The sequence below is a fragment of the Astatotilapia calliptera genome, chromosome 14 (genome assembly GCF_964374335.1).
Source record: "Astatotilapia calliptera chromosome 14, fAstCal68.1, whole genome shotgun sequence".
Lineage (NCBI taxonomy): Eukaryota > Metazoa > Chordata > Actinopteri > Cichliformes > Cichlidae > Astatotilapia > Astatotilapia calliptera.
Genome location: NC_137435.1, coordinates 13,253,162 through 13,273,497, shown reverse-complemented (window position 1 = coordinate 13,273,497; position 20,336 = coordinate 13,253,162). Strand labels below are relative to the sequence as shown.

The window sequence follows — 20,336 nt, the reverse complement described above, 5'->3', positions numbered from 1 at the left end:
TCACACCTGGAGCTAATAAATCAGGACACACTTGTGACTTTTAAGTCTTTTTCTTTTGCATGAAACTTTGACCTGTAGTAAAATTTAACAAACTACATGATCTGAACAGAATACATTCGAGGTACTATACAATTGTACTTCTATTCATCTATATGGTATCATTCTAATTATAACATAACAAGGGCTTTTAAGTTTTAAATTTGCCATATAAAGGCTGGATGTTTATTTCTTTCTCCTGCCCATTCATTTGCAGGTACACGATGGCAGACTAACCATCCTTGGCATCACCAGAGATGACAGAGGGGCGTACACATGCCGAGCCCACAGCGACCAGGGAGAAGTGCTCCACACTACCCGTCTGTTGGTTCAAGGTGATGTCTCCTCAGGATGAGTAAAACAGATATACAAGTTACAAATATAAAAGTCGAATCCGAATGTGTTTTGATATTTTGCCAGATTTTTCATTGAAAAGAAAAATCTTTCCCCGTCTCTACCGGAGGCATACCACTCTGATTGCATCGATATAGTAGTTAGGTTCCATTATTTATACTTAAAGGCAAAGCTCTGCACTCCTCTGGGGTACTGATGTATGTAACATACCTTCTGAGTCTGTATCGGGCAGTCAATAGCTCAGTCTGGGGCCTCTGTATGTGAATGTGTGCACAGCCATGTGTATACAACAGGATCTGTCTAAGAGCGCGTCACTGTCTGTCTCCGGTCCATTAACCAGGCTCTCTGCTAGACACAGATCAGATAGATGGTTGTGATAGCAGCCTCTCTCGGTCTCTTGATACAGCGGGGCTTGGGGGAGTTAACAGTGTGTATTTAACAAGCAACTGAGCATCTTGCTTTTAAGGTGTGTTTTAACGCTTGACTTCTGTAGGTGCAAACATAGCAGAGAAATAACTCCACTCCTTCGCAGTACAGTAAATGGAGGCACGCACACACACACACACACACACACTGCAAACATGGTGATTGTTTTGTAACTTACTGAAGACTTAACTGGTGGTGCATGAGATACAACTGCATTAAGGCTTCAGGCCTCTGGTGGAAGTACCAATTCGATACCTGTTCTCTCTTATCGTTATGCAAGAAGTCTCAGTCATGATATGCGTATATGATAAATGCACAGAAATCTTTCATTGTAGTTTTGTAGACATTGCAGTGTTTTTGCAATATAACAAGACCAAAACCACAAAAACAAAAAAGGTTAATGCTGTAGTTTGTTTGAATATTACCACGAATAACACCGTGAAATAAGAGACGCGATTACTTCGCAGACGCGGAGCAATAACCAGGAGACATCTGAGGAGTCATGGTTCTCAGTCTGGTGATCTGTTTTTAATTGTTATGTGAAACATCTGCACAGTGATGTAAAAGGCTGTGCATGCTCAGAAGTGAACAAACAGGAGGTTTGTATCTGGGCCTTCTCATAAAAGACAGCTTACCTTTCATGGCTTCTGCTGTTTTATTGAGCGCTAAGAGCAAATCTAGAGCACTTCAGGAGATGAAAAAGGTTACAGTGTGAAGCATGCGAAACCAGAATGCTGACTAGTATTAAGTTTACAACAGCTGGCTGCTTACTGTATTTTAAATCAGACTGTGATGATATATGCTGTAAATATTACTTAGTGTGTGCCTTTTCTCACCCTGATTTGCACCCGAAAGAACAAAGTTGGTGTGAAAGCCTCTAAATAAGATTTTTTTTAAATGAAATTTCATCAATTTTGAAAAAAATTAATAAGTTTAGGTTTTAAAGAATTAAATTATTATGTTGGGGTTGGGGTGAAGGCGATGATATATGCCTAACATTCAATAATATAATTTTTTTTTAAGTAAAAATAAAACAAGAGCTTTGGGCACCACATATGTTAACTAATTTCCCACGCGTGGGACTAATAAAGGTTATCTTATCTTATGTGGTGCAAAGAACAAATCCACAGGAAGTTGTGCTTTTTAGCATCTTTGTGCTCGCTGTTTCATCCACTGTCAGCTTTACTGTATTAGTTCAAGCTTATGAAGCGACATGAAACATCTGCTACAAACCTTTCTAGACAGTGACTGTTCATCCACAAACAAAAGATGTCAAAAACCAGCTGAAACTATTAGAAAGTATTCACTGGACACTTTATTAGATACACCTTGGCTGTCTTGTGCTCCTCCACATCCCAAAGTTGCTATAAATATTTACATCGACAAGCAGTTGAACACCTATAAAAACGGCTGATGAGTGTATACTGCAAGCACTGCACTAAATATTATTGTAAAATGCCTTCTTTGGCGTTGGCAAAGCCTACACAGTATATACCTAGATAAAGACAGTGCCATCTTTCCATTTCTTTTTCTGGAAATGGGCCTGAGTCCATTTAGCAGCTAGAAAAGCTGAAATGGAGATGAAAACCAAAGCTGTAAAAAGACGGAAATTTTGAATTAACATTCATAAGGCGGATTGAAAAAAAGACTGCCTGCTTCAGCGCTTTTAACACTTTTTTCTGTTTCTTTCAGGGCCTCCATACATCGTTTCACCACCAGAAAATGTCACTGTAAACATATCCCAGAATGCACTCTTTACCTGCCAAGCAGAGGCATATCCAGGCAACCTCACCTACACCTGGTTTTGGGAAGAGGACAACGTCTACTTCAAGAAGTAAAGTTATGATCAAGTTCACTTCTGTACTGTGGCTGTTCTCGCTCTCAGTGTAGGGAAACTTGTTAGTTAAGCACTTGTGTGAGGTTAAGACTTAGTGATTTAAATCAGCACCATGCAAGCTGCATAAGGCCTTTATCCCTGAGCTTTTGTGATGTGATTGACATTGCGGGTCTCTGAGCCCTTTGCTGTGCTGCGTTTTGAGCGACTGTCCAAGGGTATTTAGTTTGTGTGTGCCATGCCCTGCTGTGACCCCAGAGGCAGTAAGAGTGGGCCTGCCGGGGTTCCGTCTGGAACGTGCCAGGCGAGTTAGTGCGCTCTGGTGACAACATCACATGACTCAGGCCTTGTGTCATCATATGCCTCTCATGCGGTGATGATATGAAGCGTAGCCAGGACCTCTGCAGGCTCCCCAGAGCTGGTGTTTAGAGTCTGAGAGGCTTTTGCAGTGAGGAAGTGACAGACAGAACAAGTGGGAAGGAAGAACTAGTGAATAGGGTTTTGACTGGCGGTGAAAACAAGTGTCTGAAGGACTTTCACAGAGGAAGTTTCCATACTAATTTTAAACAGCTTTTGTAACGTCAATCTTGATTTTTTTTTTCGTTCTTTTTTTTTTACAGGATGGGAAAGATTTAGTTGAGGGACTTTATGATGAGACAGTCAGAATTTATGCACTGATCAAACTTTTAGTGGTTGCACAACAAGAGCTTATTGCCAAGTGTTAGAAGTAAGACACGTTTAATTTAAGCAGCTTACAGCAAACCATAGCCTTTAAGAACAGCTAGCAAATGATCACATGATTAATCACATGTGCATATATATAAACACTCTGGCTATATGTGCCATATGGTACTGAAATTTGACTTAGTGATCTTTTCCCTTTCAAAACCAGCAAGTTGTAAAGGACTTGATCTAAGTGTTTATAGACTTAGCTATCCCTGCCTCAGGTGTGTGCTCCTCTGCAGACAAATCCTCTGTTTGTTTGCCTGTGAACTAGTCCTACATGATCGGGACTTGAGCAGCCAAAATTGGCTCACAGTTACACCTTCAGCCCATGAAGATTCTTGACTACATTAGATCTTGTGATGTCACGTTTTAGCCGATTGCTACAACCACTTAGCTGTTGGCTAAAATGAACAGTTTTTAGCGTTTATGCACCTACAACAGCTTGAAAAACATCTCATTTTTATTTCACAGCTGTAACATTTCCACAAAAGTCTGATTATACATAAAATATGATTACATATGATGAATTTTAATAGTTAATTGTTGATGCCCTCATGCGTGTAACAGAACAGATCCGGTCATGTGTTCTGAGCCAAATGTTCAGCCTGTGTTATTGTAGAGAGGGCCAGTGAGATTTTTACATCTTTTAGCTCATCCAGCCGAAAGACAGATGAATTTATACCAGGGTGAGACTTCCATCGTCCATCCTGTCGTTCACAGTTCACAAGGACTCCTTCTGGATTAAACTTAAATGAAACCTGCACACAGTGATCGCCTAATGGGTATTCACCCTAACCGGTCAACTGTGACGGATCGTGAGCCAAATGAGCCGCTATGGCAGTGACCTTCTGGCGTTCTCTTGGTTTAATTCTCATTTTCACTTTTGCTGCTTGTTTGGTGTTGGAGAAAAAAGGAGAAATGAGTGAAAATACCCTTTGGCTGCTCTCTTAGTTACTAATAAATAATATATAGTCAGCATTAATGTTAATGATCCTGATTTAGTTGCAACACATAATTAAATCATTCAAACCAAAGTTATGTAACTGTTATATATGGGGTTTCTCATTTTTTTGTTGCTATTAATTTAAATGAAATTTACTGATTTACTGATGCTGATATTTACTGATACTGATGATCATTTGTTTTTGTAAAGAACTTTTTTGTAGATGCTCAAAACTCTCATTAAGTACAAATAAGCTGAAGGCAGGAGGAAGCAGATACCAAGTCTCAACAACAATTTGCGAAGCTCAGTGTGACAAATATGTTAGTTACCAATTAAATATTTGACAAAATAATCTTTAACAGCTCTTTTCTAGAAGTATTAATATCATCCCGTTAAATAAATGTGATAACTCATCTGTATAATAAATGATCAACCATTAACAAAGCCCTGAAGGTCTTTTTTACGTTTACTTTTTATTTAAAGGCTTTTTTTCGTTTAAAGTAATTAATTATTAAAGTACTGAGTGAGTCCTGAGTATCTGTTTAAAACAAACAAAGAAAAATAAATTAATATTGTCTGCTCTGTCATTTTTTTTTTAATTGAAAGGGAAACCACGAGGGCCGTACCATTTGGCAGTTATGACAATTAGCAGATTTATTTGAGTCTCTCGTTTTGTACAGAGTGTTCTTTGGACCCCTCTCAGCTGGCTTCTGTTTGACTCTCTGCTGCTCTCTTATGGCACCTTGATGTAATTCAGCTCTGTAGATGTGTGCCCTGTCCTGTCGGTGTGCTTCAGTAACACGCTGTGATAAAACGTCTGTGTCTTCTTGCAGCGATCTGAAGCTCCGAGTGCGCATTCTCATCGACGGCACCCTTATCATCTTCCGGGTCAAGCCGGAGGATGCTGGGAAGTACACCTGCAGTCCGAGCAACAGTCTCGGTATCTCGCCCTCAGCATCAGCCTACCTGACTGTTCAGTGTGAGTGTTGCCATGACGACAAAGTGGGAGGGGGAGGGGCGGGGAGCTAGTACAGCGAGCCATGTGAGGAGCAGCAGCAGCAGTATGGAGTCTGCTCGTGCTGGAGGCTGCTGTAGTATTTGGCTGCGCTGCTCCTGTAATGCAAAGTAACCTTCTTGAATTTCAAGGTCAGGTGTTGCAGAAAGGCAGCAGAGTTTTGATTTGACCATTTTCTCACTCTCATTGGAATTTAGGAATTGGATTATAATCTATTCCGGCTCCAGCCTCATTCCTGTGCACAAACATGGAGACAAACTCGTCCTCAGACTCAATTTTTCCAGCTCTCCTTTGATTGTGGCTGTGAGTGATGAGAGAAGAACCCCCACTCCCACACACATGACGTTTCATCATAAGTCCACTGTGCAGAGCTAATTTGCTCCCAAGTTGCTGCTGGTCATTGATTATTGTGCTACACTATGAGAGGGAGCTGGGGGATTCACAGCACTGCAGGCACTGACTTCATCACTAGCCTCACATACAGCAGGCGATAAACCAATGTCCTGATGGTCCATGTAAAACAAACTCCAGCTTTATGTATGAAGCAGCTGAGAATCACTCCCAGAAGAGAGGAAAAACACTCCTAACTCAAAGTAAAAAACTTCTTGGACTAGCAAAGCAGAAATTAAACGGTGGTGCAATAGTTTTCTGGATGTTTTCTGGATTTTATATGCGAAGCCAAGTATCTTCTGTAACTTAGCAAGTCTGTATGTGCAGAAATATGTCAAAATTTCACTCACTCGGCTTAAAAAAAGAAACGATAGTACTCGAGAAAATTTGCATTGAACACTAAAAAACCTTTTGGAGGCTGTAATGCTTCACCACATCCTGTGCACGCTGCTCACACACATGCATGTGCAGTGATTATGTTGAGAACTCTCTTGCTGGCTGCTGCCTAATCTTCTCTTCCACTAATTCCCCTTTCAGCACCTCTTTTATGTTCCTTACATGTCAGGAGATTTTTTTCTACTTCTCTGATTTTTCCCAGTCCTTGAAAATGCTCCGGAGATGTTTTAATTCATCTCTTAAACATGAACAGAAACAGCTATAAGTGAAGCATTTATGAAACAGCATCTTAATACTATTTGTTGTAGTTGATGTAGATTCATGGTTTGGGAGCAGACCTTAGCAGGTCTTAAAATGATTTAAGTGCAACCTCAGGTGAACACTTATAGATGACATATAAAGCAGTGTCATGATTTGTTTCGAAGAAACCAAACCAAATCATAGGTTTGCAGAATTGCATCTGAACTAACCACAAGACGTCTGGAGGAATGTCCTTTGCAAACCAATCGCAACAATTCAGCACAAATATTCGTCCTGACTGTCGGTGCAGCGAGGAAGGGCTGGTTTATTTTGCAGCCACAGGACCTGAGCACCTTGCACTGATTGCATCCACCACAAACTCCTCTTTATACCAAAGTATTCAAAGAGTCAAATGTGAGGCCGTCTGTCTGACAGCTAAAGCTGAAAAGGCTGAAATTGGGTCATGCTACAGGACAATGATCCCAAGCACAGCAGCAACCGAATGACTGAAAAAGAAAAGAATCGAGATGCTGCAACGGTCCAGTCAGAGTCCAAACCTCGACCTCATTAAAATGCTGTTGTGAGAACTTAAAGAGAGCCGAGCAAAAGCAAATACCCGCAAACCTCAATGACCTGAAGCAACGTTGTAAAGACGAGTGGACTGAAATTCCTCCACAGCGATGTGAGAGACCGATAAAGTCCTACAGAAAAGTTATTACTTCTACAAGCTGCTGAATCATGGGGCGCACTTGTTTTTTCACGCCTTGCGTCTCCATCCTGGCTTAGTTTATATAAAATAATGAATAGAATATGTGATGTGCTGTTGTTTATCTGCATGTAAATTATTTGAAATTTAAATGTTTTTGTCCTGATATATAAAACGAGTTGTGAAGATATTAGTTTTGCCAGAAATGCCACATGCTGCACTTTTAAAAATATGTTAATGCTGATTTTACCTGCCTCTGTTTATGTGTTCCTAAATTTGGCAGTGATAGGCATTAAGAAAATTGATAAGACGCTAACACTTCTAGCTGTGAATCTTCCTAATCTGGGAAGCTTTATAAACATGTTTGATTTTTCTGTTAATCAAAACATGTTGAATCAAGCATTTTCAGAAATTAACAGTTATTTATAGTTTGTCGATTTATCACCCGACCCTTATTTGTCCAGACCCTGCCCGAGTGATCAACATGCCCCCGGTCATCTACGTCCCACGGAAACTGCCAGGCATCATCCGCTGCCCAGTGGATGCAAACCCACCTGTGACATCAGTGAAGTGGGAGAAAGATGGATACCCACTCCGAGTGGAGAAGGTGAGTCTGATCTGCTTTTTTGTCGAGATTCGTGGCAAAATAAGTCATAATTATCTTATCGGTTTAGCACAAGGGAGTCTTTGATTATGCTGAAAATTATATTTCTCAAATATTGTCCAGTAAAGATGACTTTTTTTCCCCCATTTTTATTGTAAAACCCATAAAAACAGATTTTACAGAAACTCAGAGAAGTATCATCTAGTCTAATATCTTATTAGGTTTGAGGAGTTATTACGTTGTTGGACTGCTGGACTGCTTTGAAGGTTGTGTTGAAGTGTTATATTTAACAGCCCTCTGTGGATTTTTTAAATTACGAATTGGTTTTCTTTTGGGAAACAAGCATTCAAAAAGACACAACTATTGCTTATGTTTCTTGCCAATAGTTAAGTGACTGTGAGCATTTAGTCACATACTGTACTTGTATACACATTTGGGGTCCATTAAACTACTGCTTTATACTTCTGCTTCCTCATATCTGACACATGAACTGTTACTTAAGAACTGCTCACTTTTCAGAACTGGAACATTCATTAAAACGTTGAAAGTTGATTCTGTTCATTGGGTTTGCCGTGTTTTCAGTGGGAGCAATGTTTCATCGCTCATCAAAGTGACTTTTTCTAGTCTCTTTGATGAGCGATGAAGCATTTCTCCCACTGAAAAGAGGCTGAAAAAGTCACTTGGATGAGTGATGAAAGACGTCTCCCACTGCATCCAACAAATTCAACTGTGCGAGATTTCCTTACGTGGATTATTGAGCATGCATCGAGACGTTCATAGAAGCAAAGAATAATATGAGACGTTATTGAAAAAGCAGATGTTGTTTGTATTTTGGGTCTAATTTAGGATCTCGCCATGTTTCCGATGTCTCTCATTTCCCTTTTTAAGGTTCACAAATGGTTTCCTTTGAGTAAGTTGTTGGAAGCCCAATGAGGCGAAAAGTACAAATATTTGTAGCAGATGTGTTCTTCTGTCTTGTGTTTCTCAACATTATCTCAGTACACGCTGACAAATCTAACAATAATAATAATAAAATTAGCAGCAGTATTAACAATCTACTAATGTCACTCACCGGGGCATTTTTGATTTGAACATTTTTGTACATTTGCTGATAATATTTCTGTAGTTTAGCTTAAATGGGATTTTTAGTTGCTAGTTTTTACTTACTTGCAGTGTCCCTTCACTGGCTACTTTATTGGTTACATCTTGGTATTACTGGTTTGAACCCCCTTCTGCCTTTTTAATCATTGCTCAAAGATTTTGGTCCATTTTGACCTGATAGCATCACACAGTGCACATACACACTGGACAGAGATCCCGTGACTGTTGAAGCCATTTGATTAGAACAAACTCCGTGTCACGTGAAAGAAACTAGCTTGTTATTATTTGAGCTTTGTGAGATGGTGCATTATCCCGCTGGTCATCATAATACAGGTCATAAAGGGATGGACAAGGTCAGCAGCAGTACTCAGCTAAGCCGTGGTATTTAAATGGTGCTCAGTTGCTATTAGGGGGCCAAAAATGTGCCAAGAAAACACCAAGTAGATCCACAGCATCTAAAATACTCAGTCCAGACTGTCTCAGACCAGCAAGCAAGCCACTTTCTAAGTCTCTTAGATTGTCATTCTTCTCCGTTTTCTGGTGCTTGTTTGGGACTTCAGCAGGTCATCACGACTATGACTACATGCCTAAACTGACCGGGTTGCTCCCATGTCATTGCCATATTAGTAGAACCCGACTGATATAAGATTGTTAAGATGATAGTGATGCCGATATTGGACAAACGTTGCAACAAAAACACTCATAACAAGGTTGAAGCTTGTTTTTTCCACCTTTTACTTTTTAAATTTTCATATATCGGCCATTATAAATGCAGATGCGAATTCATCGGCATATAGCTAGTATCGACCGATATATTCTCCACGCCAATATATCGGTCGGGCTCTGCTGAACAAGCTTGCTCTACTTGCTCAAACAAGCAGCTGAACAAGTGTAACTAATGAAGTGGCCAGTTGGTGCATAAATTAACAAGTAAAGATTTTTTTTTTGCATACACAGTACAGCAGCTGCATACATAAATGATTTTTTTATCATTTCAAAGTGCCACCTGGATATAGCATCTTTGTGCACAGAGCTCTCTATCTTTGCTCTGTTTTTCTTTTATCTAAAATGCTGCCAGTGTTGAGGGCAGGTCTGTATTAAATAAACATTAACTTCCATTCATCTGATTTAAAGAATCTTTGGGGATCTTTGTTTTCTCGTGCAGTTCAAAAACATTAAATGGGACCCTGAGAGTTCAGGAAAACCCCTAAAATCAAGCATTTCAGATGCCCCCTTGTCTTATAGTACCCCGGTTGGAGCCTGATGCCAGACGGAAGTATCCGGGTGGCGGAGGCCACAGAAGACTCCCTGGGCACCTACACCTGTGTGCCTTACAACGCCCTGGGTACCATGGGCATGTCCCCCCCTGCCACTTTGGTGCTAAAGGTAGATCACTGTTTAAGTTCTATATAGTCTCTCTTTTATAACTTGTGCACACTTACTTGTAAGTGTTTATGATTTGATTTCTCAAGGATCCCCCTTACTTTAATGTGAGGCCTGGGGGGGAGTACCGTCAAGAGGCTGGGAGAGAACTAGTAATCCCCTGTGCTGCTTCTGGAGACCCTGATATACCATCTATCACCTGGAGAAAGGTGCCAAACAGCTAAACACACGCCATCGAAATTCTCTTGAAAATATGTGCTTGTTTTCACCTATAACTTCTTGACATTTTTGCTGTGTTTAATTGTACCACTGTAATTTTCATGTCAATTGAAGGTGGGGAAGCCAAGCAGGAGTAAGCACAACATCCTACCCAGTGGCAGCTTACAGTTTGTGTCCCTCAGCAAAGAAGACCATGGAGAATGGGAGTGTGTAGCCACAAATGTGGTCACAAGCATCACTGCCAGCACGCGTATCCTAGTCATCGGTACAAACAGTCTGCACAGCGCTCTCAGCTTTCTCAGTTTCCTCAGCCACTGACCTTTCTTACTTATGTTGAGTTCACTTTGCTGTGGGATTTGCATGAAGAAGATGTCACCCTCATCCCTCAAACTCTTTGCCTTTACCCAATTTCCCTTTGGCCATCATTAAAATTTAATCTAATCTTATCTGCAGTGGCTTTATACAGTTGATTTAAAGCCTGAATGTGTAAGTACAATGTGCTGAAACACTGTCACTGCAGCCTTTGTCTGTCTAGTCATTGAACCAAGGGCATCTTTTTTACTCTTTGAATTGACTGACTGAAGTGTTGACAAAGGCAAACAGGGTTATTAAGTTTGAAACAGGCTGCTGAAAGCCTTCATGTGCATTGGTAGAGCCAGTCTTACATTGTGGATCTTCTTATTTTATTTGTATTCTGCGATCAAGTTGCAGCATTCAAACTGATCTCAACAATTTTACCTTTAAGTACCTTTTGTTGTATTCTTTGATCCAAATTGATTTCGCAACACTGACAATGCCTTTTACTTACTTAAGATGTCACAATTTCCTTATGTCTGGAATCCCAGCCATTTAAGTGGGCGGCATACTGTAGCTTCATCGATATATAACTAATATGGCAAATGAAGTTATGATGATTTGCAATTAAATTTCAGATTCTTGTCTAGACTTTGAAAACCTACTGTTGGTTAGAAGTTCAGTTTATCATAAATCAAATTCAAAAAGGTGAACTTACAGTTTCTTAGTTACAACTTATTGTCTTTCATTGAAAGTGAAATATTTCAAACTTTTTTTTTGGTTTCATTTGTGTTGATTGCACCTTAATCTCAAATCTAGTATCATTTAATTTAAAATTTGAGCAGACACCATAAATACATCTCTCTCTAGTTCATGCACACAATCACAGTCACGAGGAAGACTGCTGACTATACAGATGATGATCATTCACAAGATCCTGTGTGTAATGAATAATATAATATATAAAAGTTTATATAGAAAATATCAAAACATAAAAGTTTACATTTTTAAATAAAATTATGAAATGAAATAATGATTGTTAAAAATTATTTTCTGCAGAGATAGATAGGAGGCACTGGGACAAAGATGGCCGCTCAGCTTTTCTAATGCTATCACCCCAATAAAAAAAAAAATGCTGTAAAAAATGTAAACAAAAACAATGCAATGATTCGTAAATCTGATAAAGGCCATATTTTATTCACAATATTACATTAAAAACACATTTAAATGTTTAAACTGAGAAAATGTACCATTTGAATAAAAAATGTATATTGACTTTGATGGCAGCGACATATCTTAAAACAGTTTAGCTGTTTTCCGCTGTGTAGCATCAGCCCTTCATTTAACAATGCTCCATAAACTTCCCAGCATTAAGGAGAGCAGCTGTTGAACGTTTTTGGGGAGGAATGTTGTCCCATTCTTGTCTGATATCGGATTCTAGCTGCTCAACAGTCCTGGGTCTTTTTTATCATATTAAAAATGTAATGATTTACTCATGAATATATGAAGTCATGCTGTTCTAATAGATGTAGTAATTGGTTTAGTTTTCTTTTACTGAAATATGCAAGACCTTCACTGGAAAAAGCAAATGTCCTTAAACCTGTGTGTGCAAGCTGATGGTTCATCTCCTCTTTAGTCTGAAAGATGCAATTCCCATGTTTTCTGACAAGAATTTCACATTTTAAGTCATCTGAACAGTTTTCCACTTTGCCTCAGTTCATTTTAAATGAGCTTTGTCCCAAAGAAGACAGCGACATTTCTGCATCACGTTCACATGTGGATTCCTCTCTGAATGATAGAGCTCTTATCTGCATACATGGATGGTAATGTGCTCACAAAGAGTGATTTCTGAGCCCACACAGTGATTTCCATGACAGAATCATGCCTGTTTGTAATATACTGCTGTCTGATTGGGCATCCAATATAGATTTTTGGCCTTGCACACAGAGATTTCTCCAGATTCTCTGAGTTTATTGATGATATTATACTCTCTAAGATGCTCTTTTATACCCAACCATTAGCAACCTGCAAAACATGTCTAAGCTGTTTCCTAGCTATGTGTTGCCCCCATCTCAGCTCATCTCTTTTTTAGATGTGTTGCTGCCATCAAATTCAAAACTAGCTAAAATGTTTAATAAAAAAGTTTTTAAAAAAATCAAAATATTAATGTAGTTTATCAAAGAAATGTTTAATATTTTTTAAAAACAGATGTGAGAGCTGTACAGGTAAATCATAAATTCTGTGAACTCTCCTCTGGTGAAAGCGAGCAGATCAGTAAGACTGACACCGTGGTCCATTGGCCTATTTTCCAAGGATTCATCACAGTGTTGCACAGCTGGCAACGTTCAGCTCGCCTCCATGTGACCAGCACTAAGCTGGCAGGTGTGGCAGGGTGGTGCAGACAGCTGTGCTCCTCCGACCACCCACAGGTCTCCCTTTTATCCCAGTGAGAACTAACTGGCTTCAGGCCACACTGCACAGCTGCTAGGCCTGTTTGGTGGGATGAGATGAGCTGCAGATAGCACTGCTGCACTTGAATTGCCTGACCTTACGCTGGTCACCACCTCAGCCAGCATCACATGATTTGCATAGAGCTGGCAGATGCATGACACAGCAACATTTGGAGGGTGAAAATAGCATAAATAGCATAAATAATTTGCGTCATTTACATTATTCGACTAAAACACAAATCATAGTAATTCAGGAACAGACAGTTGTATGTATAAAATGTCAAAACAGTATTAGTATTTACAGAATTTCTATAGCTTAATCACTGCAAGTGATATTAAGTGATGTGTGGGTGTAAGATGTTATATTATAAGTAAATTAGTATGTGTGCATTATGAATTTATTCCCACTCTGTCTCTGTCTCTGTAAATCACTCAGGCACCAGCCCACACGCTCCTGGCAATATCCATGTACTGCCCTTAACAACCTCTGCTAATGTGTCCTGGGAACCAGGTTATGATGGCGGCTTCGAACAGACATTCTCTGTGTGGTATGGTCCAGTGTGAGTACTCTCACTTTACTTTAAATCAATGCCAGCAGTCTGCATAGATGCAGAAACAGATGGTAGCTGGAGGTAGACGCGTACGTCCGGATTAGTCGGAGCTCTTCTTCGCAAATTCAGTCAGACGCTCACAGCGGGATTTTTTTGACTTGAGGTATTTAGTGTATATAGATATAGATGTGCATAATTCATGGTGTGCACTGAGAACTTAATGGAGTGTCACTGCAGGAACACCAGATGGCATCACAAAAATTTAGAATATTTTTCCCTGTGTGCAAATCATTTATCCTGGTGTATCAGGAAAGACATTTGTTGACTGTAAACATGAAGACAAGGACATCACAGACATGAATATGTGAGTCACAGTCTGCAGTTGTGCCTCTGTAAGCGATACTGTAATTACATACTGAGCACATTTTTTAATGTTGAGCAAAACACATTATGGCTGAGTGGAGTGCAGTATTGTGGACACAATGAATACAATAAAACACAATAAAATAGCTGTGACTTACACAAGACTTACATGATAGAGAAATACACAAAGTATGTATTAATGTATCTTTAATTAACATAATATTTATCTTTTTATGCACAAAGAGGACATTTATAGTTTTTTTTAGTCTAACAGGAAAAATATTAAGACTTTTTTGGAAAAGAGTCTAAGAAAAAAGGCAAATTTATGTTTATCTGATGTTCTTTACATTTTTATTTTAAAAATTTCCCCCAGTTTCCAAGACTCTGGAAATCCAAATATTATGTATCTCACACTATTATAAAAAGGAAAAAATTCAGGTTTCCAGTTTATATTTAGGTTTTCCTTAAAACGATGCATATCAGGAACTGTTCTGTGCATTATTAAATTAAATTCTCATTTTTTGACTGAACTAGACCAGGCATATATATTTATGGAATAGGAAAAGTTGCTTACACCTCATGGGGCTGATGATGTGAACTGTTTCAGCTGCTCTCCACTTCTCTGGCAGGCTGTTCTAACAGCTCAGAGCTTGAAATTAAAGGCTGCCTCTCCCAAAGTTTTTCTCCTACGCGTTACAGTGTTTCAAAGAGTCGAGCCTGGAGGTTTCATAAATCGTAAGCATGTTAGATTGATCCGAGTCTCTAAAACGTTATAAAAGTTACTCTGTTTGGTGCGTCGCCTTTAAATTAGATGCAGCTTGTCATGTGACTGTTTATAGTTAATTAATCATTATAGATTTTCTCCTTCATAAGTTTCTCTTTGTCTGCTTTATTTCTCTGTCCGTAGGTCAAAGAAAATAGACTTCGGTCCTCATGACTGGCATTCGATGCCAGTTTCTGGTGCTCAGACCTGGTTGGTGGTGCCAGGGCTGGAGGCTGGGACAGAGTACCAGTTCAGTGTGTTGGCTCAAAACAAACTGGGCACGGGCCCATTCAGTGAAGTTGTGACAGTCACCACTGCAGGTGGGTACTGCTAATCAAAGGATGTTCCAGCCATGTTTGCTGCTTTTTGACTTCAGAATCAACCCGCTGAGTTGCACTGAGACACTATTTCTAATTTTAGACTATAACCAGACACAGTGTGGAATATACTGCCCTCTAGTGATGGTTAAACTCATCCTGTCCTATGCTTAGTTTTATTGTTTAAATGTGAATGCTGTATTCAGATTTCCAGATGAGATACAGTCCAATGTGATTTTGTATGTTTGTATGTGCTCATCTCCATCACCTTCAAAAGCTCAGAGCAACAAATTAAATGAAGAAATGCAGCCACAGTGGCTGTGTAGGTTTATTTAAGCCCTGCTTTACAGTTCTTAAGCTTACTTTATTATGTAATGCAGGCTACCTTGTTGGTAGAGGTTGTTGGACATGATGACTGCCCACTAATCTGCATTTTAGTTACTTTTAATGTTATATTAGAAACACTCTGCAGTACAAAATGCAATAGTTACTTAGTGAGACTCTTTGTATGTTTTATTGTAGAAATGAAATGTATATTGAACCTGTAAGTTTATCCGTATCATCTAATTCAGAAATAATGGAAGTTACAAGAAAGATAGAGACACACTTGTGTTGTTTACATTTAAACTGTTAACAAATTGGTGTCACAAAGTTTTTTAGGAAGATTTCCAGACTGTAATAGTCATTACAGTCTGGAAACAGCTAATATGGATGTTAATTAATAAAGTTAAACATGAGATCCTTCAGACACTTTGAATGGCCAGACAGGAAATGGAAGAAAAGCCGCAGGTGGTAAAGCCTTTGATAGATGTCAGCCAGAGGCATTTTTGATCTTGTGTAATAAATGTTTGCCTAAGGAGCAGCCTGCTTGTGAATTCAGCTACATGGGGCTAGTTTGAAGAGGATCTTGACTTGAAATATAGTGTTTTTGCTTTGTTTTGTTGTGTTTTTCAATATTACCTTATTAAGTGATCAGTTTCTAAGCAGTAAAGTGTTAAATTATAACAAGACTACAGTATTACTCTAAGGGAATTGTTTCTATTTATTCGTTTAAGCCAGCGGTCTGCAACATTAACACCCAAAGAGCCATTGGGATTTGGTTTCCAAGCAAAAGAAAATACTGGGAGCCACAAATGCTTTTTGAAATCTAAAATGAAGATAACACTGTATATATTGTTTTTTACCTTTATGCTTTGTGTGTACAACTAAGGTGTGTTGCTTATGAAATCCATGAAGTGCTACAGAGAAAATTACATTTTATTTATGTTATTAACACATTTTGAACTCTTAAAGAAATATAACAAAAGGAGAGACACCCAGCTGAACTAAAAGGATCCATGTAGCAAACAAAAACTGTTATATCGCCTTTGGGCTTTTGGAGCCTTGACCTGACTTTTAAAAAATATTTGGAAAAAAAGCACTATGCTGCTGAAAAATGAAAAATAGATATTTGCAAAATTCTGCCTAAATATGTATTTTACCTGGTTAATGTGTGTGGCGGGGCGTGGTCTGCAGCGCCGCTGCAGGGGAGGCGCCTTAACATCTGTGCTCTCTCTGCTGTTGTGTTGGTGTGTGTCGGGCTGTGAGCTGCAAAGCTACAGCCGGCTGTATGCGTACAGCAACCGTGTGTGAAAAGTGGTCAATAAAGAGATGCTAAAGAGCGTGTTCATGGAAACATCGTCGGGTCTGCCGTAGTATGTTTACAATGGGACTTCTGCTTCTGTGCAAATCGGGGCTTTACAAAGTCACTTTCATCTTTACGCAGGACTGTAAGCTGTCATCTGTGAGGCGTGAGCGGTGTTTGTTTTTAACATAGTTCACGGAGGAGAATAGCTGCTGACATAATGTGGATCCAAAGAGCCATAATTGGCCTACCTGGGGTTGAAAGTCTCGATAAATGCACGGCGTTTCGGCGGGTACACCGGCTTCAGCGAGTGTGACGCTTATTTTGAGCGATGAAAAAATAATAGAACGTAATTTTATTTTTATATTTCAATATCACAATAATCTTCCAATTTAGAACTACAAGTTAAAAAAGAACTAACATAAATAAAATACACTTCAGCTAAATACTTCTAATTTATTTTCACATTATGTGCACATACCCCTGGGTAAATGCCCATTGGATAATCCGGCCCAGATGGTGGGGGTACTTTTTGCCTCGTGAGCCCTGATTCGGCCTCACATTGCCAACTGTTTTCCTTCATTTAGCAAATGTTAAATGAGGTCTGCAAAGTTCTGACCTAATTCACACTCTCAGATGGAAACCAGTAGGCTTCTGCTGTTTAATACATTTCTCCACGACCTATAATGAAATATTTTGAGTTAACCAATCAGCTTTGATTAACCTAAGAAATGTAAGAAAAGTCAATGCTCTTTGTGTTGCTATTTCTGATTTCTTGGTAATCGTTACATCCAAAGTGTACTCTGATGCTCCATTGATGGAGGTCCCTGAATGGAGCCCATCCAGAGTTTTTATCTGGACCCTATCTAACTCTTTAAAAAAAAAAATGCGATCGCACGAGCAACACCCTGTAACTTTTTTTGTTTGTTTGATTTTTTTCCCCCATTGAATACATTTTCATAATGCATGGTTGGTTCACAGGCTCTCCTCTGGGTACCCCAGAACCACTGGTGCTTCTTACTCCACCACGGTGCCTCACAGCCAATCGCACGCAGCACGGTGTCCTCCTCACGTGGCTCCCTCCAGCCAACCACTCCTCGCCCATCGACCGTTATATCATGGAGTTTCGCCTTGGGGAGAGGTGGGAGGTTCTGGATGACTTAATCCCTTCAACTGAGACCGAGCTCATAGCCAGAGACCTTGTTCAGGTCAGTATATGGAAATTTAGCTGTGTAACGTTGAATCCTAAGGAGTAGAAAAGTAGTACTTTTTTGTCAATCCAATTAAGGAAAAGTAGCTCCTCTTTGGTATGCAAACAGTTATAAATAAGAAGCTGCTTTCAATATATCATGTGCAGCAAGACAATGCCTTATAGTCTGAGCACAATACCCTGCATTGCAGCGCATCTCTGCATCTCTCTGACAGGAGTCCTGGTATGAATTTCGAGTAATGGCCGTTATGGATGACCTGATCAGCGAGAGCAGCAATGTTGTGGGAGTTTCTAGCACAGGTGAGTGTCTTTGTGCTCGGCCCTTATGAATAATCTATTTTTAAGTTGTTACTCCATATCTCCTTTTATGCTCTCAGATCCCTTCCCTGCTCCAGAGTTGCCCGATGAGGGTTTGGCGCGACCTGTGGTGGCAGGAGTCGTGGCAACTATCTGTTTTCTGGCAGCGGCGGTACTGTTCAGCACTCTAGCAGCTTGCTTTGTCAACAAGCAACACCGTCGCAAACTCAAGCGCAAACCAGGTTAGTCTCCTCTTTCACTTAAATTTACATAGATTAGGTAAAAGTTCATGTTTGACCATGGATGGGTTTATCAATGGGCTCAGAGGCACAAAGAAAAACACAAAGCAAGCACAAAGAGATAAAAAATGACAACAAAGAGTAGCTAAGAAGTAAATTGTTTGCAGTTGTTTTTGGTCTTTTTCAGTCTGTCTTGCTTTTTGTTTTGCTGGGCGGGGGTCCTTTATCGTCTGCGCCCAGAAGCTCATTGTCTCATAATTCATCCCTGTGACTGACTTTTACCTGTGGTGTTCATTAGAGAAAATCCTAAACTTAAATGTGTTTGTCCTCTCAGATCCTCCCTTGTCGGTGACACACTTCAGGAAAAGCATTGAGTCGCCGTAAGTAAAGCTACCCCAGAGCCTCTCCTGTCTGCTAGAGGTCGCCACTACTGTTCGTCCTCTCTTACACCTGTTATAACTATCTGTACCCTTGCATGCTGTGACAAGTCATACACGTTAACATTAAATAACACTCAGTTCTGACCTGTCACCTGAAAATACCTTTTGGAGCCTACTGGGAAGAATTGATTTTTACCCTCAGCATGTTTTCTCCAGTGCTTTTAAACAACAAGTCAGTATCTAACATGGTATATCTGAGGAAAGTCTTGAAAATGAACCAAAAAAAACCCCCATTGATGACATGATTGGGCTTCTTGGTAGGTGTAAAAGAACATGAACAGTAGCAACCTCTAGCGGATCACGGGAAAAATTAAGGAGAGTTCAAAGCAGCAAAGTCTGCATTTTAAGCACATTACCCAGAGTGCTCAAGCTGCAGTATGTGTATTGATTTTTGATCCATCTGTATTCTTTAACACTGTCTGCTTTCTGCATGATTCTCAGTGTTTAATGATGCTGTTTCTTTGTACAGTATCAGCTACACGTGTGTACCTGTCTGTCTGTATATCTTGTGTACATGTATGACTGCATTTCAATCTCAAAAGAAGCTCCTTTCTGACTCTAATCTGTGTAAATCCCATTGCAGAGTAAATGTATGTTTGCTTGTGACTTTAAAACCTAAAACATCAGTATCAGATTACTTCTTTCTATTTTTTCATGAAATGGTCCAGGCTGCTCAGGGAGTTTACACTTAGTCCTTCCAGCAAGTAGCATAGTTAAAGATGAACCAGGCCCGTGTCGTTTGTTTCCCATCGCAGGCCTCCTCTCACCCCCTTGCCAGGGGTAGAGCCCTGCTGGGACGAGCCTGCCAGGAGCAGTTTCTTGCCCCCGCCGGCCAGCCCCCTGTGAGTGCCTGCCTGCACCAAAATACAGAGTGTGCTGCACTGCACTGGCTTGGCTGCATGGTTAATGCATTGCATAGAAATGATTAGCTCACAGTGATTATTTGTAGTTGTAGGGGTGCCTACTATTTGCATGCACAGACTTCCATGCACCATACAGGGATTAAATTGCACTAGCTCAGCTGCATGTACAGTACAGTACTGTGTATATGCACTCACATTCTAATTGATGTCTACCCGATGCATTCAGTGACCCAGTACAGTAAGTGTCGAGTATGCTGCTCCTGGTGTGGGCAAATGAGGCCTGGTTAGATGTCATCTGCTTTCCACACATCACCATTTGGTGCAGCATATGGAAATTGGTCTCACGTCTGCTCAAGAAGATGTAGACTCAGTAGATCTGTGATACGGTTGTCATGGTTGCGTTGTTGGCTTTTCTCTCATCCCGTCACTCTTTGGTTCATTAGCTGCAGCCCCTATCAGGAGTCTGCTGCCGCCATAAACTGGCCATTATACCGTAATGAAGTTCATTATGGCTGCCTTGATCGAGCGCTTTGGCTTTCTACTGTGTCATCT

General features: G+C 40.0%; 1 protein-coding gene across 2 annotated transcripts in view; it reads left to right on the top strand.

The window, feature by feature from the left end:
* Positions 1 to 20,336, top strand: part of igsf9ba (immunoglobulin superfamily, member 9Ba) — a 73,238-nt gene that overhangs the window by 41,043 nt on the left and 11,859 nt on the right. For both annotated transcript variants that reach the window (XR_013901399.1, XM_026191692.2), the window contains exons 5-17: positions 254 to 371; positions 2,509 to 2,650; positions 5,153 to 5,298; positions 7,531 to 7,673; positions 10,017 to 10,157; positions 10,244 to 10,363; positions 10,488 to 10,638; positions 13,554 to 13,677; positions 14,939 to 15,114; positions 17,717 to 17,943; positions 18,161 to 18,245; positions 18,323 to 18,484; positions 18,816 to 18,861. Coding sequence is in view for 1 of the 2 variants with exons in the window: in XM_026191692.2 (XP_026047477.1) it covers positions 254 to 371; positions 2,509 to 2,650; positions 5,153 to 5,298; positions 7,531 to 7,673; positions 10,017 to 10,157; positions 10,244 to 10,363; positions 10,488 to 10,638; positions 13,554 to 13,677; positions 14,939 to 15,114; positions 17,717 to 17,943; positions 18,161 to 18,245; positions 18,323 to 18,484; positions 18,816 to 18,861 (1,781 nt within the window). In the remaining variant the exon portion in view is untranslated. The remainder of the gene's footprint in view (positions 1 to 253; positions 372 to 2,508; positions 2,651 to 5,152; positions 5,299 to 7,530; positions 7,674 to 10,016; positions 10,158 to 10,243; positions 10,364 to 10,487; positions 10,639 to 13,553; positions 13,678 to 14,938; positions 15,115 to 17,716; positions 17,944 to 18,160; positions 18,246 to 18,322; positions 18,485 to 18,815; positions 18,862 to 20,336) is intronic.